General features: G+C 34.5%; 1 protein-coding gene across 3 annotated transcripts in view; it reads right to left on the bottom strand.

Moving 5' to 3' along the window:
- PBX3 (PBX homeobox 3) overlaps window positions 1-15,212 on the bottom strand; it is a 194,576-nt gene that overhangs the window by 37,419 nt on the left and 141,945 nt on the right. For all 3 annotated transcript variants that reach the window (XM_039861625.1, XM_039861628.1, XM_039861626.1), the window contains exons 3-4: window positions 12,640-12,881; window positions 1,461-1,651 (exon numbers count right to left, since the gene is read on the bottom strand). In XM_039861625.1, the coding sequence (XP_039717559.1) occupies window positions 1,461-1,651; window positions 12,640-12,881 (433 nt within the window). The remainder of the gene's footprint in view (window positions 1-1,460; window positions 1,652-12,639; window positions 12,882-15,212) is intronic.

Genomic DNA, 15,212 nt, shown 5'->3' with positions numbered 1-15,212 from the left:
GAAATAAACTAAAACATTTATGGTGTTTTTTTTTCTTTAGGTAATAAAAATGTACTTATCTTTTATCCTCCATCCTTCTATTCTATATATTTTCCAAATTTTCCATAGTGAGCTTGTTATATTTTTTAACAGGAAAAAATAAAATAAAACTTTAGAAAATCTTAACAACCAACAAAAAAGTAATGCAAGCACGAATATGTCATATAAGGCTTTAAATGCCAGGTTAGGTAGTGTGCATGAATTATCCAGCGTTGAAAAGCTACTGCAGTTTTTCGGCAAAGCAGTTAGGGCATCATAGCGATGCTATATAGAAACAGAAAAGGAATGCGGAAGATGGGCGGGAGGGAGGGGAATAAGCCTGGAGACAGGGAGACTATTAGAAAGGTACTGTGCTAGTCCAAGTACAAAGGATGAACATGAACTGAGCAGTACAAGGAAAGACAGAAAGAAAGAGATAGGAAATGTTAAAAAAAGAAGTACTGGTGAGTTCTAGCAACTGATTTATTACAGAAGAAGGAACCAAAGGTGATACAACTGGGCTTTGCTCAACTAGGAGAATGGTAGTATAATTAAGTGGCATATGTTTCCTTATCTGGCTCTAAGGAAGAGCTCTGGCGTGAAGACAGTCCACACATCTTGTTTTCCAGTTGAGAGGCTGACTTAGTTCTTTTCTTTAATACTGTAAAATTTGGATGATAATTAGCGCCTCTGTCAGATTCCAAGGGAGAGAAAGCCAAACAAATAGAAACTCCTTTCCAAGCTGAAGATTGATCATAAGCTTTAGCAATGCCCAAGAGGCGTCCCTGTGGAGGCTGTGCAGAGCAGCAACTTGACAGTTCTTCTATTTTGTCACCCAGTAGGTCAAACACGCCATATACAACTCATTACCTATGAAACTTTCAAGTTTCTCCTGTGAAACTTGGAGAAAGCTTCAGATAAAAAAAAAATTTTCATCCTTACAGGAGAAACTGATAAGCTTTCTTACCTGATTTGGAAAAATGGAGTTTGGGGTTTTGTGGTGACTGCTATTAAATAAAATACCACTTCCTTTTTAGGAGTATCAGTATCTCCAAGTATTTTCTTATACTGTACACATAACATCAAGAAATTCTTAGAAAACAAAGCTTTGTTAAAACAGAGTTACAGACTAAAAGTTATCAAAAATACTATTTAACATCAGATCTGAAAGGCTACATATTCCTAAATCATTAGTAGCCGCACTAATCCTATCCATTTCCTGAGTCGCCAAATTGGCAGCTGATAGCACTACCACTCCCAGGTAAGAAGAGGCTTGACAGCGCAGGCATCATGAGGTGAATTACCTGTCAATTGTAGAGAAGAGCTCTTATAGCCAAATTAATGAAGAATCTAAGACCAACTGATCATTTTCACAGAAAATAATATACAAGGCATGAAAAGGAGGAAAAAAAGCTATGCAACGGATTTGCGGCCTCACATACCTGGCATCAAGGAACCTTGATCTTAAAATCATAACAGCTTCACAAGTGCTTTGTTTGAGCTGCATCTGAATGGAACTAAATTTTCGATGGATGATGCCCACCATTCTTTCAATCTCTTTTGGGGAAATGGGACGTGTTCTACTCTGCTCTCGGAGAAGGTTCATCACATGTGTAGTGAATTCATTACATGCCTGTAAGGGAAAAAAAAAATCACTCCTTAGGATTCTGGTATTTTATATTATCACATCCAGACATTCACTGATCTGAATTTCCACCTCATTTGCGATTGCCAATGGCATTATACGGTAGGAAGGGTAAAATGAAAACTAAGACACTTGTGAAATGGCAGTGGTAGTTAGATGGGGCAGCAAGAATTCTGAAACTATGAGTGGCCAGACATGCAAAGGAGACATAGCACTCAACTGCCCTTCCCACCCACCCTTGTCCCAGCTCCAAAATGAGGTTTTCCCACTGGAGGATGCTCTCTACTAATGCCTATATATAAATACAATTATATGTTCAATGTTAACACTAGTAAATTCTCTGGGGTTTTATATTTATTCTACAAATGTTTACTGAAGGCCTATAAAGTTCAAATTCTTCCAAGTGCTATTAAGAGACACAGAAATGAGCAAGATGTGAACCTGGCCTTTAGTGCGATAAAATATATAAAAAACTAATTCTCAAACAAGGCAGTCTGTACAAAGTGTCAAAGGAAGATAGGAAAAGAGCTTCCTAAGACCCAAGGAGGGAGTGTTCTCATCTGGAGGCAGAGATCATGTCTGGCTGCATGGTGGAAGTGACATTTGGGCTTTAAAGAATAAGTAGGATTTTTGAAAGGTAGATAAAGATGGGAATCAAGAGGAATTCCAGGAGCAATAAAAACCCTAGAAATGATGGTATGTAGCAAGTTCAGAGGAACTGAGAGACCATGTAGAGGAGAAGAGGGGACACAGGTTGTATTAGTATGCACAGGGCCTTGGATGCCAAGCAAGCCAATGTCCTAGTATAATTTAGCTGCAGTCTGGGCCCTATCAGTGGACATGAGCAATCCCTGGAAGGTGGGCAGAGCAGCTCAACTCTTCAGGGATAGGCAAATCCTTATCAGATTCACATCTCAAATTTTTCAGTTAACAATCCTTAGCTCATTTCTTTAAGTTCGCTTACATTCTTTTATAACTATAAAACCACGTAACTGGGCCTACGCTGAAATCCAGTACTGCATTGGTAAAGCATCAATCTATACTCATGAATTGAAAGAACATCTGGCATTTTCGTTAAAAAGGCAAGACAGGAGGCTCTGCGTCTTACTGCACGGATGCCCCTGGTAGGGCAAGCAGACAGAACAATCATTGATCACCGCAAGACACATTTTGAAGCTATAATAATGTCCACTTCTCTACAGATATCCTGAACATTGCTCACATCTAGCACATGATGGTTTTTCTAACTGTTCATTAGAGAACTAACCTTTCAAGTATACTGGATGTTTTGGTTATTCTAAGCTTTTATGGAGCATTTCTATAAATGGAGATTTTCTATAAATGGAGCTTTTCTATAAATATTTCTGAGGTGAGGTAAAATGAGTCTTGCTTACCAGTTAAAGTTTTTTTATGTTTTAATTCTTAAGAAATTTAAAATTCCTTGTGAGTAACAATACTATATTATATTTGTGGGATTCTTCAGAGTGTGAAATTGTGTAATATACATAGTAAGCATCCAATAAATACCTATTGATTGGTGGGTTTTTATATTACAATTTAAGAGTAATGCTGATTAATAGCCTTAAATACATTATCCTTAAACTATAAATGATGAAGTCTTAACCTGAAGTTCATGGTTAGGTTTAAAATGCCTATGACTCCACGAAACCTTATACAAGTTGTATGTACATGTGTATTTTCTGAAGGGACAATCTGTGGAAATTTTGTTTTCTTTCTAGATTTTTAGCCAGTGTATAACTAAAAAAAGGCTAATAATTACTGTCTTAGGTTATGACACACAAAAAAAATTAAGAAAATTTGCAGTTCTAAATCCAGAAGTTCTTTCTATCTTTAAGGAAACCAAAATAAAATTTAAGATTTTCCCTGCTCTATTGTCATTTTAAACTATTTTATGCCAAACTAAAATGAAGTAGTCAGCCTGCCAAGAAATGTGTATTTTTTCTTGTACTTTCCCTAAAGAGATGTTCATATAATTTCAATGATATACAATGAGACAAACTCCAGTCCTCCATTTCCTCAGCAGTAAAATGAAGAAAATTAAACTGGAATTATTCTCTCAAACTGGATCAGCAAGTTCTATACTTCTATAGCCAGTTCCAAGAAATGTTAATACATGGTCCAATAATACAGTATGTTCGGGTAATGCTGTATTAATGCAAATTTTAAAAGACCTTTTATTTTTTTACTTTTGCAGAACTCCTCAGCACTTCTAATATGCCAATATGAACAGTAGTAAATCTTCAAACAGGGATAGTGTATCCAACTTTTCCCAAATAAATTTGGCCACAAAATCTCTTTTCTCTAGAGTAGTGCTGTCCAAAAAAAAAATATATTGAAAGCCACACATGAAAAATTTAAAATTTTCTAGTAGCCACATTAAAAAAATAAAATAAAAAGAATCAGATGAAATTAATTTTAACGATATATTTTATTTAATCCAATATATGGAAAATAAACATTTTGACATATAAAATTTAAAAAACTGTTACTGAGGCATATTACATTCTTATTTTCATATACTTTGGAATTCAGTAAGTATTTTACATGTACAGAATTATCTCAATTCAGACTAGCCAGATTTCAAGGCTCAAGAGTTACATGTGACTAGTGGCAACTATATTAGACAGCACAGCTCTATAGCATCTTGTAGACCAATATACTAAGTAAAACTCTTTGGGAAACAGTATAGTAAGTAATCTTTGATGTTTCCTTTTTTATTCTTCACCACCACACATTCGTACAAACACGCACACGCACACACACACACGCACACACAAACACACACACACACACGCGCGCACACACACACACGCGCGCACACACACACAAAGACAGCTTCACTTAGAAATGCCCTTAATGAAACAAGAGAAATTATTCATTTTACTACATTTCAAACACTTGACTAAGATTTTAATATTCTGTGTGACAAACGGGAAGCAAAAAGTACAAAAAGTACTGCTCCACATATCAATGGATGGTTGTCTCGAAGAAAAAGCACTTGTGTGATTAAGTTATGAGTAAAGCTGCTTTTTTTCATGAAACACTATTTTTATTTGAAAGTGAAATAAATTATGATTATTCAGACTTGGATATTTGGCAAATGTTTTCTCAGACAGGAGCCAAGTGAACCTGTCATGTTAAGGAAACCAGCTGATGGTAGGTGTACCAATGATGAAATTTAAATTTTCAAGTGAAAATTATAATTTTGGAAAACTTGCATCCACCACTATGAGCTCGACAGTTTCCCAGTAGACTGCCTGATTAGTTTGGTGTTGGTATTAATAAATATGTTATTTTGATGTTACATAATGAAATGTATCAACACTGGAAGATATATATAACCCAGTGAACCAATATTTTCCAATTAATCAATGTATGAGGTTACAAAAACATGTACAGATAGAAGAAGATCCAAACTAGACCAATGGATTTTTAAAAAAGAGAGTATAATATGGTTTCAGACTCCATATTGTAACTAACCTTTACAATACAACTTGTCAAGTTTTAGTGTAACATCACAGAACAATATCCACAATTATATGAAAAGGCTGTTAACATACTCCTCCCTTTTCTAATGACATATTTGTGTGAGTCCAGATGTTTTTCATATACTTTAACCACAAGACAACAGACTGACTGCAGAAGTACAGGTGAGAATCCAGGTGACTCCTATTAAGCTCAACATTAAAGAGTTTTGCAAAAATGTGAAAACAATGCCATTCTTCTCACTGAATTTTGAGTTTTTGGGGAAAATACAAGTTTTAATAATGTTATTTAGGTTAACAATGGCTTTCTAAATTAATAAATTCTTTTAATTTTCCTGTTTTAATTTCTAGCATAATAAATACTGATAGATATAACCCACCAAATGAAAGCTCTTAAGGGGTCTCCAATAATTTTTAAGAGTCTGAATCCTAAGACCAAAAACTTTGAGAACTAACTGCTGTACTAGAGTATGAAAGCATTTCTAATTTGCACATATAACATTCCTAGTTCCTACAAAACTAGCTCAAGCATCATGGTAAAATATATCTATGACATGGCATATGTCTTGATAAATAATTCAAGCCTCTTGTGTGAATGATACCTGAGATGTAAGCTCTCTCAGTATTTCTCTCTGGCTGTATTTTCATCTCTCCAGAATGAATGTTTGCCTATAGCTTCTAAGAAGCAGCCAAAGGCTCACGTGAAGAAAAAAAAAAAAAGAAAAAAAGAAAGAAAAGAAAAGAAAAGAAAAGAAAAAAAAAAACCAAAACAGGTTAAACGCAAAAAGTTTCTGCATCTAAAAACTCATAATTTTCTAAAACATTTGCTGAATATCTCACAACTCATTAAGTGAAGTCATCTATGAATGCAAATGCTGATCAGCAATTTGGCGATATCCCAACATTCACAGAATTCACGTAGCTTTTCTTTAAACCAGTAGTTCATACATGATTAATTAGAACATCTCATTTATGTAGTGTGCACTTTAGCTCATTACTCTAAGTAAAATTCGTTAAGTATTTACATTTAGATAATTAAAATCTGGGTACACCCTTAAGAAAGATGCATACACTTTAGGCAAAGTGATTTTTTTTTTCTTTTATACCACTGAAAGTAAATTACAGCCTCATTTACAGCATCATCTGTACCAGATCAGAACAGAGCACAGTACTGCCTCATCTCCTATTCCTTATAAGTCATACATTTTTTAAACACATAAATGCAGTAAAAACGATATCGAATGATTGCAGAGATGTTTTGAAGGGCCACCCAATCACATACTAGCATCGATGCTGTTTATAATGTGGGATGCTCACTTCAAACATTTATTCTATTCTCTATCATACTTCCAAGACTATGTTTAAAATTAAGAGATTTTTCATTGCCTTATCATTTTTCCAAGTGAAATTATCATTTAATAACTTTCTGGTCAATGTCCACAATACAAATATAAAAACGACTTGGTTAATTTGAATAAGGAAATGAAAGTTTGATTCCTTGAATTTTCTGATTTAGAGTAACAGCAGAAAACTTTTTTTCTTTTAATCTAGCTGCTGAAAACTATCTAGGATGCATTATTTTGGTCTGTGTTTTAAAACACAAACAATAACATAGTTATGTGAACATAAAACATGGAGGGCTTCATCTGATAAAAATAGTTTCAATCAATACTTTTGGGGGGGCTTAAAAGATAAAGGTCATTTATTGGCTCACATAACTCAACAGTTCAGAAATGGAGCTAACTTCAGATGGGGGCTTGATATAGGCTCAAACAATGTGCCCAGGACCCAAATTCTCTGTTGGATTTTCATCACCCTTAGCACCAGTCTTAATCCCAGGCATGCTCTCCCTCATGGTGGCAAAATGGCTGCCAGAAGCTCCTAAGGCTACATTCTTTCTTACTTGCATATTTACCTCAAAAGAAGAGAGCTTTTCTTTGCAATATGGGCCTTTCTCCTTGCCATTTGTTCTTTTCTCCTTAAAAATCCAAACAAGATAATAATTAAGGATTTGAAATATTTGGATTGTGGATAATGTTTTTAATGGTAGTTGTTGGCTAGTAAAAACTGTCTCCGCTATATCCATACCTATCTGGTTTGCACTCAAAATTAAAGTCTTCAGGGTTTTGTTTGTTTTATGGTGGTGCATTTACCAGTTGTGAATTTAAGATTCAACCCTTTCCTGTCTGTAGGTTCAGATCACTGAATGTAAAAATGTAAAATCAGACAGTAAGCAAGCATTGACTTTAGAGGAAGTTTTTAAATGGTTCAGTGATCAGATCTAAAAACTGAATTGTTCTTTTGTAACCATGAAGCCGATTGTAGACAATAGATCATAAAACCCCCTATTCTACAATCCATTTTTCAAATAAAAAATAAATCTCTATTAAAAGTTGATGCATGCATCCATTTTCTAGATATCTTTATAACCTTACAAGTAACTCTAGTCCAAAATTATAGATTTTGTATTTATGGAATGTTTATTACTAAATCAACAAATTCTTCTTGTTTTAGGATAAAAGTTAACATTTAAAAATTCCTTCTAAACCAGCTAGAATGAGACCATTATGCCTAAGGAACTGCCGCAAAGATAAAATACCTATTGTACTTCAATACTTCTTACCTAATTACATGATTTAGAAACCTATCTCGTGAGGGCTTTGTAAGAATTATATTATATAATACATGTTAAGTTCTTTGCGTGGAGTCTGGAACATGATTAATACTTAATAAATGGCAGTTATTATTGACAATGAAAATGGCAATTTAATGAAATTCATATTTTTTGTATGTTATTCTGCAAGCAAGTTTCTACTCTGATTAACTAATTCTGCCTTCCCATTGCCTGAGTAATACAAATGCTGCTTCCAAAGAAGTTGGAAAAAGAGTATTCAAATACGAAACAATTCATTTTATTAATCAAGTTTGTAGTCAAAGATACATTTGGTACACAGAGCCCATAAACTAGAAACTTAGAAGAAAAAAGAGAACACTCAAATGCTCCCTCCAGCCAAGGAAGAGACCTGGCATGAAGCTGGCAAGAAGTAAAACCTTTCCCTTGGAGCAATGATGACAAAGCCTTGCTTGGGAAAATGAAATGTAAAGTTTACATCAGGTAGTACCTTTTTGTCGTTCCTGCTTAACTATTAAAAAAAATAGCAAAATGAGATTAGGCGTTTGCAGGTTACACATCTCTAATGTAATAACATCAGCATTTTTTTAACTAGATAAAAATAAAAATGAAATTCCTTTACAAGCTAAGGAGATTTTGCCAACAAATATAAGCACATAATGTTGAGATCTTCAAAATGCTCAAGGCTATTATTACTTTACATAGTGTAGGTTCTGCACTCATTCTCCATTCCCCCAACAATCCTCTGCAATCTGAAAGTCCTCTAGCAGCTGAATGATACCTGACTAGTCTTGAGCACATTTCAGTGTATATGCTTGGCTCCAATGCTTTACCTGATTTGAGGTGAATTCAAATGACATCAGTGAATTCAAAAAGCAGGTTCCCAGATGCTTAGGGAGGGTTGGGACCTTTATAACACTTTCGCCTTCAGCAAAAATGTATTTCAATATAATTATAGTAGATAGCTTTCAATATGTCATCTCTATTATAGCAGCTATAAATTATGAAGTGAATTGCCTGTGTACAAGCATTTCTTCTGGTACAAGCAAAGTGGGAGAGATGCATAGGGCATGATATATCTTCCTTTTTAACTGAGAACAAATGTCTAAGTTAAATTTCATTTGCAAAAACCAATGTGTCCATTTCCTTTCGGAAGAGAGGTGAAGGAAACAAGACGGCCCTCAATTTTTAAAAACAGGTTTTCCAGGAAGCTTGGCTCAAGTTCATTAGGAATTTACCTATTCTAATAGTTAGGCCTTTAATCATAAGAGCGTATTTGAAAGGTGTAGTAAAAACATTTGTCAAAACTTGTAGCTAATCAACAAGAAGACAAAGAAGCAACCAGGATTTTGTCCCAGCTAAAGAGGGAAGCAATGCACCCAAATGAAGTACTACCAGACAGTTGATATAAGCTTTAAAAAATTATCACATTCCTTTAGGGTGTCAAGATCAATAAGAGAAAATTAAAATAGTTTTGTTTCCCATTGGGTGAAGATAATATTCAAGAACCTTACGCTAATATATATTCTATGCCTAATATTTCAAAAGGTTTATAAGTGAATTTAGATGGTTATCATCACCAATCATTTACATCTGAGCCTATATAATGGTGGCATATGATCAAAGGACATTTTATGGAGAAAGAAAAAGGACAGTATTTAAAGGACAGTACCACTCCTAAAACACACACATAAAACTGAGCCTTTGCAGCTTGGATTTAATTTTGCTCAAACTGTAGCTCTAGTCTGCTTAGCTTTGTAAATGTGGCTGTGTTTATAAGGTACTTTAATTTACTGCAGTGGTGGTGTTTGTTAATTTTATGGCAATCTAAATCTAAACAGGCTTCAGATACATTTTCATTACAGCTTCACTGCAAAACATAGGAGAGTGAATTGCTCTAAGATTCCAATGCGGTTTATTTCTTTTAGGGAAAGATTCAACACAATTTTCTGATGAAGATTTTGCCTTAACGTATATGTTCTTCCTATTTATGAATAAGATTCCTGTCACTCAGAGTACCCATGTTCACTTTTAGGAGGAGGAAAAATATAATTGTTTTTTCCATCTCTATTCTGATCCCATTCCAAACGTAATCCAACAGGGGCAAATCAGAGAAAATCAGAATGCACCCAAATTATTTTCCAATTCAACATAAATAGTATCATAATTCAGTGGAAAAGGAAGGCATATTGTCAAAAACTGATTTCAGTGCCTGATTCTGACACTAATAAGAAGTGTGACATGGATAAATAACTTAACCTGGGTCTCATTTTCTCACCTGTAAAATGGAAATTATAATACCATCTTAGAAATGCCACCCCTACATCTCACTTAGTCCTGCTTATTAGCCCTTCTAGTAACTCCAAACATATCCCTAAAAGGTCTATCCCAGATAAAGGCCTGGTATCCCAAATATATGAAAAGAAAAGTCGACTATCTTATATCAAAACTCACAGAAGAGCTATAAAAACCAGCCCCAAAGATGACTGAAGGGAATTAAATGCCATTATATTATTTCTAAAATAATTCAGAACCTACAGATGAAAATCTGTAAACTAAAATTCTGTAGAATCAGCCATCTAGTCATCATGCTCCATCTATTTATTTGTCTACAATGCTGCATTGATTTCATTGTTATATTTTTACTTGTGAAAATGTTAAACATGAGGAAGGAAATATACATTCAAGTAGTTTTTATTAGGCTACTGAATGCATCTAAAAATATGGTTCATGATTACATTTTAAAACACATTTCCCAACTTGATATTTAATCTAAAAATATAAAAACGCATACTATTGATTAATTTATGAAGAACTTGTGTGTATGTGTGTATTTTTAAAGCGCACACACACACACACAAAAACAAAACAACAACAATAAAAACCCCAAACTCATGTGACATTGACTGATGTCAGCTTTACCCAACTTCTAGCAGGGCTATAGGGAGAAAATAACGAGGCCAAGATGAAGAGATATAGCAGGAGTTAGTAGGGAACCATCTTAATTCCTCAGCCAAAAAAGTAGAGCCATTTGGCCGAATCCTATATATCTTTCTATGCAAGGTGACTGGTGGTATTTATTTAATAAGTATGTATAAATGTATTTAACATAAAGTTATGCAATTAGGATTATACTACAAATTAGAGCCATTTTCTACTGTTTATGCTCAGGGCAACCTTTTCAACCATGACTTATTTTGTTTACTCTCAATTATTCATATGTCAAATCAGAAAGCTCCATTTTTTTCATGTACATACACAAGATAATTTTTCTAAAAATTCTTATTTGTACATCTTCCACCAAAAATTATTCCTATGAGACTAGAGATGCACTTTGAGATCCCAGTAAATCTTATTCAGAAAAAAAAAGGCAGTATCATATAAGATTAATTTATATTGTATTTTAACATAAAGCTACATAAATCTTTCTACCCTCCCTTAAAAAACACTCACCTCTGGGACAGAATCCAGCATTTGCTTAATACCACCATAGCCAGCATATTAGAGAAGGCAATGAAAAAAATAACATATACAACTGAAACTACAAAGGGAACTTAGAAGAAAAATCAGTATTTAAACTGACCAGGACTCCCAAATCACACTAAGGCGTTTAGACTTTACCAAGTACTTGACTATACAGTGAAATATTTATGGATGAAATGGTATGATGGCTAAGACTGCTTTGAAATACTCCACCAAGAAAAAAAAAGGGGGGTACACAAAATAAGATTGACAAAATGTTGATAATTATTTATCTGGGTGATGGGTATCTAGGGAGTTCCTTATTTTAGGATAAACTCTATAAAACTGCCAACTCACAACTGTCTTTGACCTAAAAATTTGGCAATTTCATAGGATTCAGATTAATAATGTTCTCTTTATTTGCGAGTATATTTAAACATTTCCATAATAATGTTTTTTCAAATTACCTTCCAGTGAGAATTCCTCAAACTATGCAGGTTTTTAGGCTTAAACTAACAACTAAAATATATTTTAAGTGAACTGTAAATTTTTTACCTTGTTTCACTGAATCTAAGACTTACTTATTTTTCTCCGCATTTTAATATCTCTGAAGTTTAAAGTTTGGAAGCATTTTACGATCAAGACATGTTATATACAGTTTAGTTGGGCAGTGTTAATTTTTTCTTGGTGGTACATAAAACAATGATACAGCTTAAAATCAAAGATATCTTAGATTCAATGAAATATGGTTAATATAATGGCTGAGAATAGCATTTTAAATCCATACTCTCTACTCAGGAATTTAGCACCCAATTACCAATATTCCCTGCCCCAGGTTACCTATAATTATCCTGGGAGGAGGGCTCTTCCTCAGAGACAGGCCAGAACTCGCTTCCTTTGTGAAGTTGGCTCCCTCCCCTATATTCTGGCACAATCCTTAAGAATTCCTAGGAGGATTCTGGAGCTCACAGCATAGGAGGAAGATCTCACTATGCAGTTCTTCCCTTTAAAAGTTTTTATAGCTTATGAACAAGGTCAGTGCATAAATGTTAATGATACAAAGTTTTGAAGAGCACCAAGCAGTGAGGTTAGAGGGGGAGGGTGGCTGCAGATGTGGTAGTAAGGGCATGTGAATGTGAGGAACGAATACAACTAAAACAAGTGGATGAGATAAAACGGGTTGAGCTTCACCTCCGAAAGCTGAAAGGGACTTCATTTCATGAATCCAACAATTCACTTGTATTTTTGCATTGACCTTATTTATTTTGCTCTTTGTGTTAACACCTACCCCTCACAGCCCTCAGAATTGGTTAGCGCAGTCTAATAGAAGAGCAATAGAGGGTTTGTGCAGGACTATGAGAGTGGCGGCTGCTGACCTGTTCATATTTCTCCAGTTCTGTGTGATAGATTTGTCTGATCTGGGTCAATTTGGCTCTGTAATCTGAGTGTTCAATAGAGTTATCTGAAGAACCTCCAGAGGCTGCCGCGGCTGCAGCTGCTGCCGCCGATCCCCCACCTTTCTCAGGACCTGAAACCCCTTCTGCCAAAAGCATATTGTCCAGTCTCATTAGCTGGGGATCGGGAGGGTCCTCCTCCTGGGCTCCTCTGATGCTGAGACCTTCAAGGAAAGAGAGAGAGAGAGAGAGACAGAAAGAGAGAAGAAGCGAGAAACAGGACAAACAGTGTGAGTATTTTGTTTATTTGAGAAAATGATCAAACAACATCAGTGTACTACAATTCATGCTGAGAATTTCATTGTTCACATTTTATCAATAAACATAAGTATGAAAATTCTTTTCAAGATAATATTTACATGCATCTTAGAATTTCCAATATCACTTCTTCTCAATTTATCCCAGATTAGATCCTTGGGAAAAGGACTGACCCAGTCTTTCCAAATTTAGGTGATTTAACTGTCAAATGGAAAGGGGGTAAAAAATCCAGTATTTTGAGACAGAAAAAACAAAAAAAATCCAAGGATATAAAACAAACCCATCGAAAGAAAGGTGGTTATTCTGTTTCTCTGTACAGTTAGAACAGAATTTAAAATCCCAGTAGAATAATTAATTCACAAGCTACATTCAAAATTTTTTAAATTAGCAGGATTAGATGCGCTTTTCCATCATGTAATTTCAGGGGGGAGAAGAGAAATACATACATTATGAGGTACTTAGCTATGCTTTAAAAATGTATATTATTAAATGCCTTTGTTAAGCTATTGTCAGCAAACTATAAAACCAGGACACTAAATACAGTATTAAAAATGTACCATCAACATGGCAATACGGTGCTGGGTACAGCAGTCTCAATCTAATTTTGCTTTTAAATAAAGAACTTCCTAAGTGATGCCCAGTCAGCAACCTCATCTGAGTACTATAGATCACAGCTGACAATTCATAGGTTTAATCAGGTCACATAGGCTTTCTGCCAAGATGTTTTCAACAACACAGAAGACAAAGTTTTAAAATAATTATCATAGTATAAAAAGCACTGGAGCCATGACAGCTCAAAATCAGCATTTTCATTAATGTGTAACAATCTAAAATATCCCAGCCCAATTAACCTCTGTAAATCTATTTAAAAGCAGGTTCCTCACACCAGTTACAAAGCATCTTGGGGAAAGAGGAAGGAAGTTGGCATCTTGTATGTCTGCATTTGGATTCTGCCTTTTGCGTCTGTGCCTGTTGTTGTTTATCCACAGTGGTGCACACTCCATGTCTGGTGTAACTTACATGACAGTAACATCTATAAGCTGCCAAGTACTCAACTGAGCACCAGCTCTGCAATTTTATATGCTAACCTAAAACTACCATCAATTCTTTTACAGAACAATTTCATTCCTAGATGTCCTGAATTATATCCACTATAGGAGAGAGCTCTTGGTTCTCTTAATTTAAATGCACAACTTTAATTTCCTCCCTCAAAACACTTTAAAGTTGTCACCTTCATTTAAAAATATACGTCAGAATAATTTCAACTGGGTAATAAAACTAACTCGCAATAATTTAAAATTATATCTGTTGCCTGTTCAAAGGTAAATAAATAAGGTTTGAAAACTATAATATACTAACACAGTAATTTATTTAGGGAACCAAAAAGTTAGATAACTCTCTCAAATAAGATAAGATCAGTATCAGCACATTTGTTGATAATTAAAGATAGTCAAACGTGTATTTGCTACTTCTTCTAGATCTAAAAGAAACTGCCAAATATTGGTTACATATTGATATTTTTAACATCTTTGATTTTCTTTCCTTCTAATTCATTTCATTGATGTTAAAATCTAATTCATTTTAGATGTTAAAATCTCATGGCCTAGACATGTTCACAGTTCCACAGACCAAGTTTTTTGTGCATTTGACATGCAGTGAGGACTTACTGAGCAACCTCTTATCTGGCACTTTGGGCATTGTTTCATTTTATATTATTCGTCTCAGAGTTCCTTAAGTTTCTCTTTTTTAAACTAAATTTTTGCTTACATTTTTGTGTGTTTGTTGTTTCTTTTTTATATTTACACAGATTCTGGTGCTTGTCCTGGAAATGTGTTTTTTATCTACCTTCAAGTTTCCTCTAGGTTTCTAGTTTTCTCCTTACACTTATATATATTGACCTTTTCTCTGTGGACATTTGGTGAGGTTCTTTAATAGCAGATCAACATCCATAGTCAGAATTATCACACTTCCCTGCACATGTGTGACAAACAAGAGAAGACGCTCAATGACTAATACACAAGAAAGCAGACTATAAGGGAGACAAGGAAATTCATCAGGAAGAAATGCAAAAGATACAGACTAATTAGCCATCTATGGCACTTTTATACATATCTAATATGTATAGAAACCAACACCGCCATATCAATAAGAAGCAACCCTTAAATTAAATAATAGTGAATATAAACAAAAATAATTATATGTATTTTCAGCTAGCATAACATTTTCCCTTGTGGTAA

The sequence above is a fragment of the Pteropus medius genome, unplaced genomic scaffold (assembly GCF_902729225.1).
Source record: "Pteropus medius unplaced genomic scaffold, Ma_sr-lr_union100, whole genome shotgun sequence".
In the NCBI taxonomy this organism is placed as follows: Eukaryota; Metazoa; Chordata; class Mammalia; order Chiroptera; family Pteropodidae; genus Pteropus; species Pteropus medius.
The sequence above is the reverse complement of the archived record's forward strand: the minus strand, read 5'-3'. Positions and strand labels throughout refer to the sequence as shown.